We start from the raw sequence: 21625 nt of genomic DNA, 5'->3' as shown, positions 1-21625 counted from the left end.
TCGTAAGGGATGGGCCAACCTCCCACGTCAAGGCCAGTCAGTACGGCAAAGTCAAACGGGGCCATAGTCAAGTCCCCCATGGCAGAAAAATGGAAGGAGTTGGTGGTGTCCCACCATCTCTCCACCAAGGCGGCCATCAATGTCCTCTTGGCAGGACAACGAGATAGCCCAGTACAGAAGGGCCCAAACCCCGCCAAGTCAACCAAATCCCGAACAGCCTCCGGGAGCTCGGCGTACCAATCTCTCGCCACGGTAGAGCCATATCCCCGCACAGTGCGAGAAGTCACCTGCATTCAGAATGAATACATGTTTCAGCATAAAATGAATAAGCTGCGTGCAAATAAAATGAATAGGCTGCGTGCAAAGTAAAGTAAGTGAGCCGCGTGTTCAGAATCGGTGTGTGTGCTGCGTGTTCACCTTCAATTTTGGTTGTGTGTTCAGAAAATCAGTGTGGGCTGCGTGTTCAACTCTCAATCAGTGTGTGCTGCGTGTTCACCTTCAATTTGGGCTGTGTGTTCAGAAAATCAGTGTTTTGGGCTGCGTGTTCAACTCTCAATCAGTGTGCGCTGTGTGTTCACCTTCAATTTGGGCTGTGTGTTCAAAAAATCAGTGTGGGTTGCGTGTTCAACTCTCAATCAGTGTGTGCTACGTGTTCACCTTCAATTTGGGCTGTGTGTTCAGAAAATCAGTGTTTTGGGCTACGTATTCAACTCTCAATCAGTGTGTGCTGCATGTTCACCTTCAATTTGGGCTGTGTGTTCAGAAAATCAGTGTGGGCTGCGTGTTCAACTCTCAATCAGTGTGTGCTGTGTGTTCACCTTCAATTTGGGCTGTGTGTTCAGAAAATCAGTGTGGGCTGCGTGTTCAACTCTCAATCAGTGTGTGATGCGTGTTCACCTTCAATTTGGGCTGTGTGTTCAGAAAATCAGTGTTTTGGGCTGCGTGTTCAACTCTCAATCAGTGTGCACTGTGTGTTCACCTTCAATTTGGGCTGTGTGTTCAGAAAATCAGTGTGGGCTACGTGTTCAACTCTCAATCAGTGTGTGCTGCGTGTTCACCTTCAATTTGGGTTGTGTGTTCAGACAATCAGTGTTTTGGGTTGCGTATTCAACTCTCAATCAGTGTGTGCTGCGTGTTCACCTTCAATTTGGGCTGTGTGTTCAGAAAATCAGTGTTTGGGCTGCGTGTTCAACTCTCAATCAGTGTGTGCTGTGTGTTCACCTTCAATTTGGGCTGTGTGTTTAGAAAATCAGTGTGGGCTGCGTGTTCAACTCTCAATCAGTGTGTGCTGCGTGTTCACCTTCAATTTGGGCTGTGTGTTCAGAAAATCAGTGTTTTGGGCTGCATGTTCAACTCTCAATCAGTGTGTGCCGCGTGTTCACCTTCAATTTGGGCTGTGTGTTCAGAAAATCAGTGTTTGGGCTGCATGTTCAACTCTCAATCAGTGTGTGCTGCGTGTTCACCTTCAATTTGGGCTGTGTGTTCAAAAAATCAGTGTTTTGGGCTGCGTGTTCAACTCTCAATCAGTGTGTGCTGCGTGTTCACCTTTAATTCGGACTATGTATTCAGAAAATCAGTGTGTGGGCTGCGTGTTCACAATCAATTTATGGGCTGAGTATTCAGGAATTCAAGTGATTGAACCGTGTGTTCAGAGTGCAAACAGAATGCATGAAAAATTCATAATATGTTACAGAAAAGGTAAGAACGAAGTAAATACCTCTCGTGCCTCATGGGAGAGGTGATACTCTGGCTCCCGCAGAAGGAGATCCCTGGGTGCTCGCTCATCGAAATCGGTGAAGTGATAGAAAACAGCCCGCGGAAGAATATGTGTCGGTGGGTCGTACCTCTCAGGTACGAAAAGTCGAACCCTCGGAGGCAGAGCCATGATGTCGGGATCACCTCCGGCGTCCGGAGGACCTCCACCGTGGGGGAAATGACCAGCCATTTCAGAAAATCTGCAAAAGGGGCAAAAATGAGCCAAAATTGGAAAAAGTCAACAAAAGTCAACTCTCGGGAACTAAAAAAGTCAACAAAAGTCAACTCCCGAGAAAATCTTCCAAATATTGAGACAAACTCACCTCAAGTGGCAAAAATGAGAAAAGAAGCCCCGAAATCAAAATTTAATCGGTTCAAAGTACTTAAAACTGAAAGATTTCGCGAAAATAACTTGCGTGGGACGTTGGAAAACGCGTATAGAGCACAGATCTGAGGGAGAAAATGGTTTGGGAAGCTAGAGGAGATGATTTCGGAGCTGCACTTGTGAGCACGAAGTGTTTGGATGAGTGGATTTAAAGAAAAGAGGGTGAAAGTACAAAATTGCCCCGAATTTGGTAAAGTGACCAGCCGGCCACTTTTTCTGGCAGGCCGGCCATTCCCTTTTCAAAAACTGGCCGATGGCCTCCCTCTCCCAATAAAGATGGCCGGTGATGTTCCCCACATGCCCCCCAAGGTCCCTGCAAATTTTGGGGAGGATTGGAGTCCCCGGGACCTGAAAAAGTACAAGAGAAGTGCACTTTTTGTCGCGAAATCGCTCCGCCGGAACCTCAACTTCAACTTCCGATGCGCGTCTCATCATTACTCATCAAAAGTGAGATATATACTTTTGAACATGTTGTAACCTCTCCGGGAGGTGAACCGGAGGCCGCGATCGAGTCGCCCTCGCCGAAACATGCATTTCCTTGCTCGTTGTTTTGTGACAAACATACATCCTGGTTTACGCTTGTTCTGCATTATCATGCACATAACTTGCATTCTCATGCACGTAACTTGCATTCTCATGCACATACTTGCATTGTTATGCACGTCTCTTTGATATCACCAAGCCTCCGTGCTTAAACTCGCGTTGTCACGCGCGTTTCTTCCCGCATTGCGATGCACTTTTCTATCAACACCGCGATTATCTGCATTCGATATTACATTGAACATATGTTGTTAGATATGTTGTGCTTGTTGAGTTTCTTTATTTTGCAGGCACGATATTGTATGTACGGTTCATTTGAAGCTGGTGCGACCAGACGAATCGCGTAAGTATCGTATCTTCTCCATGTGAGACGCGACGAGAATTGAATAATTCTCTGCATTCCTAACTGCATGAAATGTAGTTGTTGCTTTGCATTCTTGCTTAAAACTGTTGCATCTATTTGCGAATACTTGCCTCATTACAGCTTGCTGTGTTTGCATGATCATGAGCTACATTCGGCTTTGTGCATATCATTTTGCATTTTACCCCTGCCTGAGGGCATGCCTGTGGGCACATCTTTGTTATTTTGTATGTTTGTCTAAGTCTTCGGCCTTGTCAAAAATGGGTCGTCTCTGGGCTTTGACATTCACTCCCGTCACTTATGACTTTCGAGTTCTGTCAAAGAAGGGCAACTGTAGACACCCCATTTTTGACCGACCTTAAGACTCAGACGTCACCGATTGAGCGCTTGGTGATGTTGCATATCGTGCTCGTTCAGAGGTTTCAGAGTCTCGGCTGCGAGCCTTGCCTCCGGACTTCCGGACTCTTTCATGCTTTGCCTCGGTTTGCGAACCAGGCTCTGTTTTCTCTTCCCGAAGGGAGGGAGAGGTCTCGTAGATCATCTCTCAGTGACCGTAGGCTACATTTCGTGGTCGTAGGCCATTTTTCCCGTTTGGAGCCCGGTTTCCGGTTTTTCGGAGCCGTTGGCCGTGTGCCTCGGTTAGGGACCGCTTAACCACCTCCGTTTGCTCTGGTTTTTGGCATGCATCTTATTTTCTCCCTTTTGAGGGACACTGTGGCTCGAAAAACCAACTTCGTGGTCGAACACCACTTCCGGTGCCTAACAGTCAGTTTTCAGGGCCTCGGGCTGCGCGTTTCGGCCCCCGAACCTCCATTTTGCATCGGTTTGAGTTCATTTTTGGCAGGGACCTCTGTTTTATTATTAAAAAGGTCATAGAAGGGTGGGAGGCCAGTAATTGTTCTGACAACCAGTTTTATTCCTCCATCGCCCTCCGTCGCCCGTTTTTCTCACTTGAAGGCCAATGTTGACCACCCTAAGGCCACTTTTTCTTACCCCAAACCACATATTTGTGTTGTACACACCTGGGAGGCCACCAATATCATATGGCCGGCCAGTAATTCTATGTGAACCTTTTGAACCCCTCCTAAAAGTGGCATTTTCTCTCTCCTGGTTCATTCTCTCCAGTTTTTGACCACATGGTTGTGTTGTGCACGCATGAGAGGCCCTCTTTTTGGCATGGCCGGCCATTAATCTTCATTGACCCTTTTGGCCCTTGGCCGACCGGCCATGGGGAGAGCCGTCCGGCCACCTAAACCCTAGGAAACCGGCCGGCCATGATCCTCTCTCCAGGTACTTTACAGAAATGCCCTCTGTTTCCCCCCAGATTTTGTATCCGGGGGGGCCAACTTTTGGAGAGAAACTTGAATTCCATTCCCTCCCTTTTTTCCCCCCTCTTTTGCCTATATATCCAGGCCCCCCAGCTGTGTTTAGAGGGTTACAAAATTTTGGTTTGGAGCTCCTACATTGTATCTCTCTCTCTCTACACTCCAACCCTCAAAACCTCCCAAACCCTACACCATTTCTATACCACCACCTAGCACCACACCACCACCATCCATTCCAGCCACTTGGAGCTGTTTTCCAGAGCTAAGGAGCCTCCAAACTTGGTCCAAGAGTTGTCAAAGATTTGGTCTTCAAGGGTAAGTCTTCTCCTCCCTCTTTCTTGCCTTATTTTGCTCAATATATTAGCCATACTTTCTTGCATATTTGGGCTCACTACTACAAAAATAGTTAAAGATCACACTTTGACAAAAAAAAAGATCTCACTTTTATTGGAAGTGTGATAAAAAAAATTAGATTGATATTTTAATCACACTTAATTTGATTGAGTGTGATAATATTTATTTTTTATGTCACTTTTCAATTAAGTGTGATTATATATATATATTTTTAATCACACCTTCTAATTAAAGTGTGATTATATATACACTACTACTTTTTAATCACACTTTTTAAACAAGTGTGATTATATATATATTTTTTAATCACACATTCTAATTAAAGTGTGATTATTTATATATTTTTTAATCACACCTTCTAATTAAAGTGTGATTATATATACACTACTACTTTTTAATCACACTTTTTAAACAAGTGTGATTATATATATATTTTTTAATCACACATTCTAATTAAAGTGTGATTATTTATATATTTTTTAATCACACCTTCTAATTAAAGTGTGATTATATATACACTGCTACTTTTTAATCACACTTTTTAAACAAGTGTGATTATATATATATTTTTTATCTAATTAAAGTGTGATTATTTATATATTTTTTAATCACACCTTCTAATTAAAGTGTGATTATATATACACTGTTACTTTTTAATCACACTTTTTAAACAAGTGTGATTATATATATATTTTTTAATCACACATTCTAATTAAAGTGTGATTATTTATATATTTTTTAATCACACCTTCTAATTAAAGTGTGATTATATATACACTACTACTTTTTAATCACACTTTTTAAATAGGTGTGATTATATATATATTTTTTAACCACACATTCTAATTAAAGTGTGATTATTTATATATTTTTTAATCACACCTTCTAATTAAAGTGTGATTATATATACACTACTACTTTTTAATCACACTTTTTAAATAAGTGTGATTATATATGTATTTTTTAATCACACATTTTAATTAAAGTGTGATTATATATACATTACTACTTTTTAATCACACTTTTTAAATAAGTGTAATTATATATATATATATATATATATATATATTTATTTATTTAATCACACTCCCTAAATAGGTATGATTGTATAAAATATTTCAATTTGATATTTATATAAAATATACAATTCTCAAATCCGCGCCTCTATTCTACCCATGAATGATAGAAACGACTCACTACTAGAAAAGGAGGCTTTAGACACGAAACTTTTTCACCCAGTTTTTCATCTTCCTATCTCTCCGTCTCTGTCTCTCTTCTCTCTCTCTCTCTCTCTCTCTCTCTCTCTCTTTCTTACTCATCACGCTTCTCTGTCTGTCTGTTTCTCTCTTTCTCTCTGTCTCTTTTATTTTTCTCCCTCTCACTCATCACTCTTCTCTGTCTGTCTGTCTGTCTCTCTCTCTCTCTCTCTCTCTCTCTTTCTCTCTGTGTCTCTCGTTCATTTCTCTTCTATCTATTTCTCTCATCTCTCTTCTCTCTCTGTCTCTCTTCTCTTTATCTCTCTCGCTCATCTCTCTCTTGTTTATCTCTTTTCGCTCTTTTCTCTCTCTCTCTCTCATTGTCTATATCTTTTCACCCATTTTTTCATCTTCGTCTCTCTCTTCTCTTTCGCTCTCTCACTCATTACTCTTTTTTCCTGTCTATCTGTCTCTCTCTATCTCTCTCTTTCTCTCTCTGTGTCTCTCACTCATCTATCTCTTCTCTCATCTCTTTTTTCTCCCTGTCTTTTCGCTCATCTCTCTTCTATCTATCTCTCTCATCTCTCTCTGTCTCTCTCACTCATCTCATCTCTCTCTGTCTCTCTCGCTCTTTTCTCTCTCTGTCTTTCTCGTTCATCTCTCTTCTCTCTGTGTCTCTCTCGCTCATCTCTCTTCTCTCTATCTCTCTCTCTTTGTCTCTCTCGTTCATCTCTCTTCTCTCTCTATCTCTTTTTCTGTCTCTCACTCTCTATCTCTTTATCTTTTTGTCTCACTCTCTCTCTCTCTTCTCTTTCTCTCTCTCTCTCTCTCTCCCTCACTGTGTTCGCGTTGCTCACTCTCTCATTTCCGTCTTCTCTATTTACGGAGCTCCCTCTCGATTTATCTATCCACCACAAGAAAATGCACTTTTAGCGACCACTTTGTCTCTCTCTCGCTCATCACTCTGTCTTTCTCTCTCTCTCTCTCTCTCTCCTCTATCTGTCTCTCACTCATCTCTCTCTCACCACTCATCTCCTTTACCACCTTCACCACTACTGCAAACGCCATTTCACTACTACCATTATTACCACTGTCGTTACTTCACCTCTACGACTACCATTACTACTACCATTGCCACCACTACCACTACTGCCACTACTATTACCATTACCTCTCCTTCACCCTTGCCACTTCATCTACTTTACCACTACCACTACCACAACTTCACCACTAATCTCCTTCGCTACCACCACCACCACCACCACCATCATCTCTTATCCACCACCTTCACCACTACTGCCACAACTACTACCATTACCTCTTATTCACCCTTGCCACTTCATCTACTCTACCACTACCACAACTTCACCACTAATCTCCTTCGCCGGCGCCACCACCACCACCATCTCTTATCCACCACCTTCATCACTACTGCAACTCCCTCTGCTCTACCACAAAAAATTAGTTCATGATTTTTAATAACAAAAAAAAATGGGCCGTAGAAAAATATTTTTCATAAACCACCGAAAATTAACTTTTATTTTAGTGGAAAATATTTTTCATTAAAATATTACCCCTACTTGTACTAAATAAAAAATAATAATATTTTTTTCATCAAAATAAAAATGAAACAAATAAATTTTCAATTTTAGTAACTAAAAAAAAAAGAATTTTTTTTTAAAAAAATTCATTAACTACAAAAAAATATATATTTTAACAAAAAATAATTTTTTTTGACGACGGCAACCCTAGTTGCAAAAAAAAAAAAAAAAAAGAAGTTAAACGACATTATTTTGTTATTTAAATTTTATTTTTGACAAAAAAAAAATATTATTTTTTACCCCTACTTCTACCAAATAAAAAATAATAATATTTTTTTCATTAAAATAAAAATGAAACAAATAAAATTTCAATTTTAGTAACTAAAAAAAAAATTTTTTTTTTAAAAAAATTCATTAACTACAAAAAATAATATATTTAACAAAAAATTATTTTTTTTGACGACGGCAACTCCCGTCGCAAAAAAAAAAAAATTAAATGACATTATTTTATTATTTAAATTTCATTTCTTACAAAAAAAAAAAAATTATTTTTTAATCCCGCCCTTTTTTGTTTTCCATTCCCGCTCCCTTCCCCCACCTTTTTTCTTCCAATCCCCCCCTCCCCCCAAAAACAAAAAGTCCCCAATCTCAAACCCAAATCCCTAATCTGTTCTTGCCCCCCTCTCTCTCGAGATCAACGGCGAGCGGCGGAGGAGCAGCCCCACCTTTTTTCTTCCAATCCCCCCTTCCCTCCGAAAACAAAATATCCCCAATCTCAAACCCAAATCCCTAATCTGTTCTTACCCCCCTCTCTCTCGAGATCAACGGCGAGCGGCGGAGGAGCAGCCGAAAGGGCAAACGAGCCCTGGCCGTTCGCCATTGCACAGCTCGCAGTCTCCTTATTGGTTTTCTGTTTTCGCTTCTCCATATTCTAATTTACTGTCACTAAAATCATATTCCATATATTTTGTTTTATTTCTACTACCAAAATGAGGAAATTTTGAATTTATGTTTGCTATTGCAGGGCATCAGTGTTGGATGAAGCTGAATTTTCCAAGTTCCACTCTGGCGTGAAGCGTGGAGATATTGTTGGTGTTATTGGGTATCCAGGTTTGGAATACTTCACATGTTACTTATTGACCACTTGCGTTGATATTTGATTATCTTGCATTGAATATTGGAAAGAGAAAGCACAGGATGCAATTAATAATTATATCTATTGAAGTTCACGTAAACCCTTTTTGCCTCCATATCTGGACAGCAAAATGTTCATCAGATTGTGGTTCCTTGCCGAAGTATTTTTAAGTTGGTTTAACAGAGAGTGATAGTGTATGGATTTAATTGTCCATCAACTTTGATGTAAGACTAAATTGATGTTTATTTTCTTTACTAGTAGAAACTTACGTATAAAAACTATTCAACATCTTGATTAAACATTCCAGTTTGGGTGTAAAGAGGTGTCAATTTCTTTGATAGGCCATATCCTTTTGTGCCACATAGAAGTAGCTATTATAAACAAGTTAAACTCACCAGGACCAATTTCTTGACAAGGATGGGTGGGATCCTAATTGACCTTGATTTTGTTCTTTTTTTAATCAGCAAATTGACATTTACTCTTGGCCCTTTGAAAAGAATTGAGCTGTGAGGTCATGAGCAGGGGTGGAACAAGAAAATTTATATTCTCTAAAGTCTTTTTGAGTTGATTTGTGTATTAAGAACTTTTGAAACTACAACATAATTAGATATATTGGCATAAAGCACAAAATATTAAGAAAGAGATATTATTGTAAAGTTAAACGTACTTTGAATTGCTCTCCTTGTTTTTAAATTTTAGATTAGTATAAATTTAATATATTTTGATGTTTAAATTGATCTCATTGTAAAATTATAGACAACTATAATGGATTAATAAAATTACTTTCTATGATTTAATTGATGTTTATATATATATATATATTTAAATTTAAATTTTTCTGAAAAATGTTTGTTGTTGATAAAAAATGTAAAATATAGAATTTAAGAAATTCATGTAGTTGATCAAACTTGGAAAATAAAGAATTTAAGTTGAAAGGTGAGATGTTGTATTTTTGTTTATGGAAATTGAAATTGAGTATGGGGGTCATGATGACATAGAAAAACCAGAGCTATGGCCAAAAAATACATATAGACTACCATTCTCTTTCTATGCCAAACCAGTGCTGGAGCACACTAATTTGAGTCAATATCTAAGCCTACTGGTTTAGAATGAGGTAGCATCATTTATTTGCATACATACATTGTTATCAAATCGTGAATCGTTTTGCTAAAATAGTGAATAATGAATTGTAAGATTCACTTGATTTATTATATTATAATTTTATATATGTTTATACATATAAAAGTACACAGAGTGTTTAAAATGAAATAAATATCAATAGAACTAATTTGTATATCACATTGAACAATGTATATCAGTTAATTAATGTATATCAATATAATTAATTGATCTCCTTTTATTTCTTGATGGAGAGGTGAAAACGATGGTTCATGCATTATGTAAACAAAAACATAACTGAATCATAGTGAATTCCAAATTGAATCACACGATTTACTCAATTTCCGATTACCGACACGATTCTAATCGTTTGTTTGAAACTCGTATCGAATCTTGTATGAACCAAATCGTGAATCATACGAATCTAACAACCATGCTTGCATATGTTACCTATATGCAGGCTTGGACATGTTATGCTCAGTTATAAATTTATTTTGTTTTGAATAGGTAAGTTAAGGATACCTCACATATGAATATCTTTATTGGAGGAATGCAATCTAAGTTGCTGGGGTGTTCCCTAGGGGGCATTTTTTAGAAGTTATAATTATAGGATTTGTTGTCCTTCATACGAGATTCACACTGAATTTGATTTGTTGGAAAACTCTATCTCTTAGGTGGAAGTATTTATTTTATTATTTTAAATTAAAATCTAGAAATGTGGTGATTAGTTGTTGCGTCTGTGCAACTAAATACTCAAAAACATTGAATAATAGGAGATATTATCAGTTTAGATTCATTTGATGAAACTGTGTAGTATGCCTCCTGACATTTCTCGAAATAGATAGACCACCTAGTGGTGATGCTGCTTGTGACTATTAGAGCAGTACTATCAGATTAAAAAATCTTCATCTAGAAGATAATTACTTGAATTATCATTTGTGTAGGAGAAAATAAATCTAGGTAAATTTACAGAAGCATTGAACATGTTATCTTTAGTTTCTCTTTTCTTTGGGCGATTCAGAATTGTTGATCCCTGGATTGTAGTATATCCACTGGTAATATTTTTCAATTTGTGCTTTTTATTTAGTTTTTTAATTGAATTGATTATAGGAGATTAACTAGTCGGGTAGTTTTACAAAAACTCCCTGAATATATGTTCTCATTTTCACATTTCTAGCCTAACATGGTAATCTTTGGGTTGGTGAATCTGGACATGAGAATGAAAAGGTAAGCAGAGGACTGCTCCTAAATTATGGACAAGCATGCACAATACCAACTCCTAACATGGCCATAGACATATAATTACCCAGTACGTTATACTTTAGAGCCATGTTAGATTTGTGTGCTTATTGGCATGAATTCATAAACCTAAAAAGCTGGAATTGGCAAGGAAAGAATTTTAGTTTAAAACAACTGAACTGTAGAATTGAAGTGCTTATATCATGTATGCAAACACGTGTGAGGGGCGTTGGAAATTTGAAAAGATAGGTAGGTTTTCAAATTTTGGTTTCTAGAATGAACTTTCCTTTTTGGTTTTATAGACATGGAAATATTTGAACAATTCTTGGATTGAGTTTATTGGTGGATTCCTTCTTTTTTTTTTTTTTTGGCCTTCATATTTAGCAGTGTGAACATCATATTGTCTTTATACCATATTTATGTGAACATGTTCTTAGATTTTATGCTTATATTGTCTTGGTTGTGTTTCAGGGTGAAGAAATTATTGTGGTAATTCCACGGGATGAATGGTGGGAATTGTCTCTTAGGGATGAATCCAAGCCACAGGTAGTGTTGCTGCCCTTACATCCAGATGTGCGTGCTAAATTGAAAATGCCCTCATATTGCTCAATCACAAGCCATTCAACAGTCCATGACTGTGGAATTAAAGGCAAGGTAAGGACCCCTATCTTATCCCTCTTTTTCATAGATAAAATACTCCATTAGAATGTACCAAAGGTGTGCAACCCATGTACACAATATGCATGCACAGTCTATACCAACATTACACAAAAAAGTTTAAATATATATATATATTTTTTTTTTAATACTCAATCTGCCATGCTTTATTCTTTTAAGAATATATAATGCCTTCTTATAATGAATTTGATGAATGTGCCATGAATGGGATTTGGGAATCTATTGTGTATATATATTTTTGGTTTTCTCTGTTGATGCATTACTGAAGTGTTATTGCTAATTTTTTAAATGACTAAGTTTTTTAATGATGAACCAGTCTATCGATTCAATTGATTATTTTATAGGTGTTTTTACTTAGATGGTCAATGTCATATATATGTGGGTAATACTTCGATTGGAGCTGGATTAAAAATGATGGATCATAAAGGATCATTTTTTTTTTTTTGATCAACGAAAGAAACTTTATTAATGATAAAATTAAAAGATACAAACGCCAAAATGAGAGGGGAGGTGCAAAGAGCATCAAAGCAAAACTCAAAGATCCCAACTAGGTTGGCACCCGAGAGCAAGCCCTATCATATGCCAGCACACAGCCCAAGATTGGCGAGCAACCAATCAAACAGCCAACAAAATAAGAAGAAATAAATACAAACAGGACACCCCAAATACAAACTGACCCCCATACTACACAGAACTACCCATATTGAGAACAGCTATCCACAAGCACAGCAACTGCACTAACTTTCCAAATCTGCAACATAAACAGCACTAGCAACCCACTCAACATCCAGAACTTCCCTTTACAAAACAACCCAAACAGATTAGCACAGCACCAGCAGATTTGGGAACAAGCCCCCATTCCCATCACCAAGCCAGCATCAGATAATACACACACAGCAGCCTGAATTCCCCTTACAAACAAACAAGTCACAGTAGCAGTAATGAACCAATCTGCTGATATATGACAGAACAGATTGCAGCAGCAACACTATTACTATAAACAGAATCTGACCTGTTGAAGATTGACCACCAAATCATGAACTGAAAACTGAAGATCCTTCCCACAACTTGTCACCCACAATGCCACTCTGGTTTTTATTAGTTCAAGCAACTCATCAACCACCAACTGTTTACCATTAAACATCACCTCATTTCTCATCTTCCATACAGACCACATCAGAATCATAGGCACCACCTTCCATATTTTTCTCTCCCTTTTCTTCATTCTCACACCATCCCACCATTGCAATATTTCAGCCACTGATCCTGGTATTGCCCACCGCAGATCCCACCATTCTATCACACCAGACCATAATAACCAAATCTTTGGACAATGGAGAAGAATATGATTTAAAGACTCTGCATCATTTCCACAAAACAAACATAGAATACTAGCATTATCATTTAGAACTCCAATTCTCTGCATAAATACAGATGTTTTGATTCTACCAAGCCAAGCTAACCAACAGAAAAACTTCACCTTGGGAGGAGCAACATTTCCCCAAACCAGCTCAGATATTCTGGATGCCGAGTCCCTGTCTTCTATTTTCCATTTCCAGATTGAAGCTACAGAAAACAGCCCAGATGAAGATGCTGTCCACCTCAAGGAATCCTCCACTGAATCTCTAACACTTGGAGCCTCCAGCAGCATAGCATACAACCTCCCCACCTCTTCTATTTCCCAAGCAAACAAAGGTCTTCTAAACTCCAAGACCCCATTACTTGAATTACACCTTCTCATACTGATTTGGTGCAGAGAGACTTCCTTCTCCACAGATATACTAAACAATCTAGGAAACTCCTCTTTAAAGATTATGTTCCTAAACCACCTGTCACACCAGAATTTAATTATGTTCCCATCACCAACCATAATGCTTGCATAAAGGATCATAAAGGACATTTTCATAGATTCGTAACAAAAATTCATAATTTAATCGTCTTATTAAATTTAGCAATTTTCATGTTCTTTCATCTCAGTATGTTATATTTAACCTTTGTTTGATTGTTGGTTTTCGAAAGATAAATTCGGACACATTGTTATTTTAGGCTCAATCTGAATTGGGGATTTTATATATATATATATATATATATACATATCTCTATTAGATCTTAAATTCAGTGTTGAAAGAAGTTTTTATTTATTTTCATAGATTCGTAACAAAAATTCATAATTTATAACATGAAATCAGTTTGTAATGTAATCAGGATGGTTCGTAAGTAAGACTTTTCTTATGGTGTGCCCCTTCATAACTACAACACAACCACAGTTGTTCATAACTGACACCACAAAAATTGCTGCTTTTCTTATGATATGGATTGTGTATAGTAGTTGGAACTTTTTTATTTGCCCGTGGTATTCAAAAGTGAAGCATATTAGGATTCGCTTGCTTCTTTTTGTTCTAAAGGAGGTACATCTTTGTGTTTTACTAATTAGCTTTCCATACATTGGTTTTTGTCAAAAGGATTTTGTTGGATATGGATGAACAAAAGAAAGTTTTCACAAAAGTTGAGCAGCTTCGCCCTCAAGCTGAGGGACTTAATCTCACAGTAAAAGTTGTTAATTCAAAGATGATACTGCCTAAGGGTCGTGCCAATGGAAATCAAGGACGCCAAATGCGAATTGCTGAATGCTTGGTAGGTGATGAGACAGGAATGATTATCTTCACTGCCAGAAATGATCAAGGTTTGTGCTTTGATACAAACTGCTTATGCTTGAGCTTATATATTTATTCCATATTATCTTCCTGATGCTATTTTTTTTCCCCCAATGATATCTCTGATTCTCTATACATGTCATACATCACGTGTTATGTGTACCCATTTTTTTTAATGTATTTTTTGTTTGTTGGATGATATCTGTAACTGTGAAATGTAATAAATATATGGAATTGCAGTTTATAAAGGTAAAAATGGCCAATTGAGTGTTAACATTTTTCTCAACATTATGTAATGCAATAAGGCCTCATCTTCAAAGGATTTTAATGAGTTATTCTGGTTACATGCTAGAAGCTTCAAGCTTCTCAAATGCAATTGGGAGTTTTGTTGATTAGGTGTGTTTTCATTTTCATTTTATTTTTGAACAGGGTTTTAGGAATATTAATTAGTGTCAACAACATATATATACACATAATCCTCGTTTTAATGATGCAATTGGGAGTTTCTAAACTCACCACACACCCGCCATGTTCATCTCTACACCTATATTCACAAATTTTTCTTCATAACATACAAGATATACAATGCATATAGTGAGTTTAGAGAGAAAATAAGCGAGTGTATTTAGAAGCTCTGATGAATTCTTTTCATAAATGCAGCCTCTGCTTCTCCAAAACTTGCTGCTGCTGCTGGTGATAGTAACTGCAATGTATGTACTCTTCCCCCTCCAAAAAAAAAAAAAAATGGAATAAATTCTTGAGTTTTTATTTATTTATTTATTTATGGGTACCTAGAATTATGGTTCAACAGTAATAATAATATACCTTCACAAAAAGATCGTACACAAGCTATATTGAGATTTATCATTTTTAAATACTGTATTCATTAGTGACTTCCTAATTACAATGTCATTGACACTGAGCTGCTATGGCATCTAATTGTTAACAGGGAAGTTACTTCCAAAAGGATTAAGATCAAGCAGAAATGATTAATGTTCCTATTTTGGTTTGCTGAATTAATTTTTTAGTTTATTCATATGCATCAGTAGTTTTTGGATTAATTTGTGTTTTTATTTTTCAGGTCAGAAATATTTTGGAGAGATGCAAAATATGGTCCAAGAATTAAAGAACTTAGTTTTTTAAGTTTTTTTATTTTTTAATATATGTAAGCACAGTTAATTTTTTTTATTTAATTCCTTTGTATATACTTTTAAATATTTAATTTTCATTTATGAAATATATGACGTTATTCTATTCAATATGTGGTTATGATTCAAAATATAGTATATAGTGTGTATTACATTCGTCAAATGTGCATACAAAAATAATATTGATTATTTTTCAAATATGTCGAATCCTTTTTTTATTACAGATTTTATTAGTTATTAATCACACTTAAAAGGTGTGATCTAAATATTGTTAAGCACACTTAAAAAGTGTGATTAAAAACTTTTAAGGATCACACTTAAAAGGTGTGATCTAAATGTTATTAATCACACTTAAAAAGTGTGATTAAAAATGGTCATTTTTAATAACACTTCCAAAGATCACACTTAAAAGGTGTGATCTAAATGTTATTAATCACACTTAAAAAGTGTGATTAAAAATGGTTATTTTTAATCACACTTCCAAAGATCACACTTAAAAGGTGTGATCTAAAATATTTTTAATCACACTTAAAAGGTGTGATCTAAATGTTTTTAATCACACTTAAAAGGTGTGATCTAAATGTTATTAAGCACACTTAAAAAGTGTGATTAAAAATGACCATTTTTAATCACACTCCCAAAGATCACACTTTAATAAAACTTAAAAGGTGTGATTAAATAACATACATCACACCAAAAAAGTGTGATCTTTATCTGTTTTTGTAGTAGTGGCTCCGACCCTAACTGAAAATAGTATTATTTTGAGGTCTTTTTCATGTTTGTTTAAGGGCCTCTCCCTGTTTGAGGCTTCCTTTTTACACTTGCTTCTTTACCTCTCTTGTATGCCTTTTTCTTGCATAGTATTTTAGGCCTATTTGTAAACTGTTTTGAGCTCGGTTATAAACTGTAAAGTGGCTTATTTTGAGCCCTTCTTCAACATTGTTGAAGGGCTTTTCACTGTTTGAGTCTTCCTTTTGTCACTTTCCTCTTTATCCCTCTTTTGGCCTCATTTTTGCATGTTTTGTTAGCCCCTTGTGCTTATATTTTTGGGCTCTGGTCCGAACTGTAAATAGCTTCATTTTGACCCCCTCTTCATGTTTCATCAAGGGACCTTTGCTGTTTTAAGTTCCCTTTTTACTCTTTGTGTTTAAACCTCTTTTTAGGCCTTATTTTGCATAGTATTTTAAGCTTGCATGTGCACTTTTTTGGGTTTGGTCACTAACAGTAAAACACCATGTTTTGGGCCTCTCTTCAACTTTGTTGAAGGGCCCTCCTCTGTTTGAAGCCAGAAACCATCACTTGCTTCTTTGTCTCCCTTTTGGCCCATTTCTTGCACAATGTTTTAGGCCTGTTTGTGTTTAGATCCGTGGCTTGTTAAAAACCGTAAAGTGCTTCATTTTGAGCCCCTCTTCAACTTTTTCGAAGGGCTCTTGGCCATTTAGGGCCAGAAGCTGCTACTTGCTTCGTTATCTCTCTTTTGGGGCCATTTTTGCATGCTAGCTTAGTCCTATTTGTATCCATTGTTTGGCCTTTATTAAAACTGTAAATATGCTTGTTTTGGGACTGTCTTGATTCTATCTTCACACTTCATGTTCAAATAATGCATGCTTTGCATAGCCATAGGTCATTCCATGTACCTAATTTCATGTTTCGGGTCTCATTCCATGTATCGGGTGCCATGTTTCCATGTTCTGGGGCTGTTTTGCATCATATTTTGCTACTGAAATTTGCATGAGAGTGGCATTTGTGCCTTAGGATCGGTCCTCAGTTTGCATGCACGTGTGCACGCATCTCGAGTGTCTCATTTTCATCTAATGGCCTCCTATGTGAGTGCGGATGAGGTCCACTTACGTTGGTGTAAGCCCATATTACATTGTGTATGCCATTTCATTTCATAGCATTGTGTATGCTAGGCCGTATGTTAGCGCATTGTGTATGCCATGTTATCTCGTACATTGTGTATGCCATCTCATAGCATTGTGCATGCTAGGTTGTATATTAGTTGCATTCATGCATGTCATGCATATTGCATTGTGCTTGGGATAGGAGTTAGCCCGAGCACGGGAAACGAGGGACATTTCGTACTTCGAGTGACGGAACGTGTCTCAATTCCCTGTCACCGACACTCTGGATTGCCCATGATGGAGTTAGGTCTTGTTGTGTTTTCATATGCATTCATTCTATATTGAGTTGCACAATTCGACTTCTCGGCCATCATGCATTAAGATGTGTGATTGGTGGCACGAGGATCGAGGCATGCATACATTTGTGAAAATACATTGCCATGCCCTTTTCCTGCTCTCTGTTGCAGCAAATCAAGAATCAGTAGCCTTTCAAAGGCCTTGCACAGCATTCCGGCATCAATCGCGAACAGAGGCTAATTGGGTCATCGCAGTGGATTTCCGTGCCAAGCAACCCGAGCATGCACCATTCATCATCCGGAGCGGAGTCGAGGCAGTCCCTAGCTTGCATGCTAGTTTACAGCTTTCTTAGTTTAATTTGTTAATCAATTAGAATTCTGTATTCATTCAAACTATATTATTTATTCGGGACTGTATATTATTTATTCGGACCCTCCGCGTGAGGGCAATATTGTAATAAGTGTGTGTGTGTGTGATGTATGTCTTCCAACCCCACGTCTTTCTCCCTTTTATTTACCAGCTTATGATGGTTAGATTAGGGCATATTTCAATTAGCATACAGTATGATAGGATGTTTGCATTTATTCATCTGTTTTACATGCACCGGGCTCGGCGCATCATACTAACTGCATTGTATTTTCAATTTTCAAGTTGAATACATGTTAGCTGTAACATTTCATATGCCATATTTATAATAGCCGAGCCTGCTATAGTTGCATTTTTTCATGTGTTGCATTAGACATTTCTGTATAGTTAGGATCATGCATGGATTTCTAATTAGCTTCTGTTTTGGCTTGGAGTACTCGGTAAGTTTTTATGCTTTAGCATCCTTGCATGTGTGTGAGTGACTGCCATGATAGCATGCTTACCATGAGGCTAATTGCTTATGTGATATAACTGCCTGAATGCCTGTGGGTGAAGATTGGGTTATTTGGATTGGAACAATTCATTCACTGCGTGTTTTAAGCCCACTAGATAGTGGCAAAATCATGTTTTCTAAGCCCACCTGAGGGTGGCAAATCCACGTCTTAGCCTACTTGCGAGTAGCACCATCAAACCATTTTCAAACAAACAAACATGAAATGTTTTGTTCCAATTCAGGCGATCCAGTCTATACTTATATGCTGTGCGCATCACATAGTAAATCTAGGCTAATAACCGGAATAAGAACGCATAATGTTTTCAAAATTAGATATCATGGTTAGTAGAGGCCGATCTTTGATCGGGCGAGCGGGGGTGGTCACGAAGTGACCTTCCCCAATCGTACCCAAGTTCCCGAGCCGAGGCAACTTTGGTGATGACGGACACGTGGCCTTGGGCAACGAGTTAGGGTTTCCTAAATTTCCCAAAAATAAAATATTTAGGTGGCGACTCTGTATCTGGCAAAGCAATCCATGTTTGGCACTTCTTTCAAAAAAAATCTGTTTTCTCAAAACGATTTGCCGGATTTGGACTATTTGGTTCAGACTTAGAACCGTGACAATTTGAGAGTCCTGAACTGTAGTGAGCCCAATATCGAACGGAACGAGGGACTCATCCCTCCCGGGCGTTCAGGGACGTCTACACGCACTTGGCTTGATATCTCGTTGCTTGGAGGATGAGAGAGCTTTCGGCTCCTTTGTTGACAGTTTCAGCTGTGCCCTTTTTTGGCAGGGAGAGTGCCCTTCTTGGCAAGTGTGGTGCCCTTTTCTAGCAAATGCATTGGCAACGGGGAAAAGACAGGAAGCCTGACTCAACTGTGCTCCTAGTTCATCATTTTGACCAATTTTTTTGTTTTGGTTTTCTACTAAAACAATTTTGATCGACATGAGTGTTAGATTAACATACTTGTTCAATTTTCTGATTTGAAATCATGCCAGTTAGGTTATGAGCACTGAAAACTTTCCTTTTTAGGTCCAAGAAACGGTCCAGTTTTGGAAAATGGAATACTTTTCGAGAAAAATAGTCAGCCTCAGTAAAAAATTCTCAAAAACTATTTTTGCAAACGGCCACTGCTCAACGAGCACGGAACCTACCCTCGAGATGCACAACCTCAGATCCGAAGAAAAATTGCCCCTTGCTTGAAGGACACTGCATGGCAACGGAAAGTTGCCTCTTGTTTGAATAGCACCGCGGCACATTGTATGGCAACGGAAAGTTGCCCCTAGTCTGAATAGCGCCGCGACACATGGCAACCAGTCCTCACTAGCGCCGCAGCACATGGCAACCAGTCCTCACATTGACAATTACAACCAAATTTTTGGATACAGAGAAGACAAAGATGACCAGAACCATCACATGGACACAGTCAGATTTGAAGCGTTTTACGGCTGGACTTCAGAGTGAAGTTGCCTACGTATCCCAAAGATGTGAATCAAGCCTTACATAGTTCGGGGTGAAGGTACACTCGGGTATTAACCTCTCCTGTTGCGCTCTAACTTTTGCCAAGGCCGCCCTTCTGGGTTTTCAACCTTGCGAGCTTTGTTCTTCTTTTCTTTTCATTTCTTTTCATTTTCTTTTCTTCAATCTTTTCAAGATTTTTTTTATTTCTTTTTCTTCATTTTTTTTTGCATTTTTCTTTTCTTCTTTTTTTTTCTTGCTCTAACTTTTGCCTGGGTTGCCCTTCCGGGTTTTTGGCCCAGCGAGCCTCTCAAAGGTAAAGGTGTAGCTTTGTCCATGTCAAATGACTTTGAGATCCAGAAGTCATCTGAATCCAAGAGAATGGCTGCTGTTCGCTGATGATGCAGAAGTCCACCCAATGGGGGGCTGAATTTGCTCCTAGTGTTGTGGGTAAGAACTCAGTTATCCTTCAGCAATACTTTCTTTTTTCTTCCCCTCTGGGATTTGACATTCTTGCTGATCTTCGTCTTTGACCCTTCGGGCACATCTGACATTTTTGCCCCTAGTTCGAGGGGTGCTTCTGATCTAGCTTTGCAAGCTTCTTTTGACGACATCTAATCTTCTTGATCTGACTTGCCCCTAGTTCGAGGGCTGCTTCTGATCCAGCCACACGGGCTTTACATGGTGGTTGACCGTTGAACATTCTGAATCCAAGTTCAAGGTTTGAAGGTGAGGGGACGAGCTTCGAGGCTGAGAGCGATCCTAGGCTGCATAATCTCAAGAGCGATTCCACATAGGTCTTCGCAGGACCGCGCAAAACATTTTTTTGAAATCTCTTAAGAAAGCGACAAATCGCTCGCGCTGAAGACAGTGTAGAACCAATCTGGATCAAGTTAGGATCCTTCCCAGTACTCATATTAACAAGCATGATTTCATTCATTAAGGGCTTAGCATGCCTCTCTTCATCTCAATTGATCAAAATTTTTTTTGCAAATCCCGAGGAATTCCTTATTCTTTGTGTTCATCACAATGTTCAAAAAGTTTTGAAAAACTTAGGTCCATGCAATGAGTTCGAGGTACAGAAAAGTAGGCAAAAAGTACTGTCGTTTCATTCAAACTTTTTGGCACAACTGGCGCAAGGCAGAAGCAAACACAAGAGTGTGAAAATCACTGCTGTTTTAATCAAAATCTATTGGCACAACTGGCTCCAAGGCAGAAACAGACTCAAAAGAAAACGAAAAGACACACACAAAACAAGCAAGTGATGTTCGAGGTAACAGCCCCAAAATCACCCGACTCTAACAAAACAGGACTGACTCGATACAACAAGACAGACCCAACTGACTCAGTACAAAAAGACTGACTATGCACAAAACAACAAAACTGACCCAATACCCAAGTCAGAAAGTACAAAAACTAATATTCACAAATGCTCAAAACAGTGCGTGCCATACGCTACATCGGGAGTAAACTGAGTGCCGCCCACAGGTGGTTCATCCCTTGATCACATCACATTATCCCCCACAAGTTCACTGATCAAGTGCTGATAGACTTTGCTGAGCTGGTGCGACGATGACCTTGTTGTCAAACAGATCTTGTATATCATGGCGAAGACGAAAACAACTATCAGTGTCATGACTGGTTTGTTGATGGTAGACACAGTATTAGTGTGGTCATGCTTTGGAGGGATATGATCAGGTAGAGGCCATTGTTCCAATGGTTTCAGATATCCTTT

General features: G+C 38.2%; 1 protein-coding gene and 1 pseudogene across 1 annotated transcript; both read left to right on the top strand.

Annotated features, from left to right (window-relative positions):
• LOC114284937 (CBL-interacting serine/threonine-protein kinase 6-like) overlaps positions 1-21625 on the top strand; it is a 63744-nt pseudogene that overhangs the window by 30364 nt on the left and 11755 nt on the right.
• LOC145790816 (uncharacterized protein At4g28440-like) lies at positions 8092-15541 on the top strand. Its single transcript, XM_082869633.1, has 5 exons — positions 8092-8567; positions 11422-11604; positions 14091-14311; positions 14943-14992; positions 15364-15541. The coding sequence occupies exons 2-5, from the start codon at positions 11582-11584 to the stop codon at positions 15406-15408; spliced, it is 339 nt and encodes a 112-aa protein (XP_082725759.1). The 5' UTR covers positions 8092-8567; positions 11422-11581; the 3' UTR covers positions 15409-15541.

The sequence above is a fragment of the Camellia sinensis genome, chromosome 5 (genome assembly GCF_055761805.1).
Source record: "Camellia sinensis isolate YWXY chromosome 5, ASM5576180v1, whole genome shotgun sequence".
Lineage (NCBI taxonomy): Eukaryota > Viridiplantae > Streptophyta > Magnoliopsida > Ericales > Theaceae > Camellia > Camellia sinensis.
This window is presented reverse-complemented; position numbering and strand designations above follow the sequence as displayed.

Coding starts and splice junctions, on each gene's coding strand:
- LOC145790816 (XM_082869633.1), top strand. CDS start 11,582: ATGACTGTGGAATTAAAGGCAAG. Junction 11,605..14,090: donor ACTGTGGAATTAAAGGCAAG/GTAAGGACCCCT, acceptor TTTTGTCAAAAG/GATTTTGTTGGATATGGATG. Junction 14,312..14,942: donor CACTGCCAGAAATGATCAAG/GTTTGTGCTTTG, acceptor TCATAAATGCAG/CCTCTGCTTCTCCAAAACTT.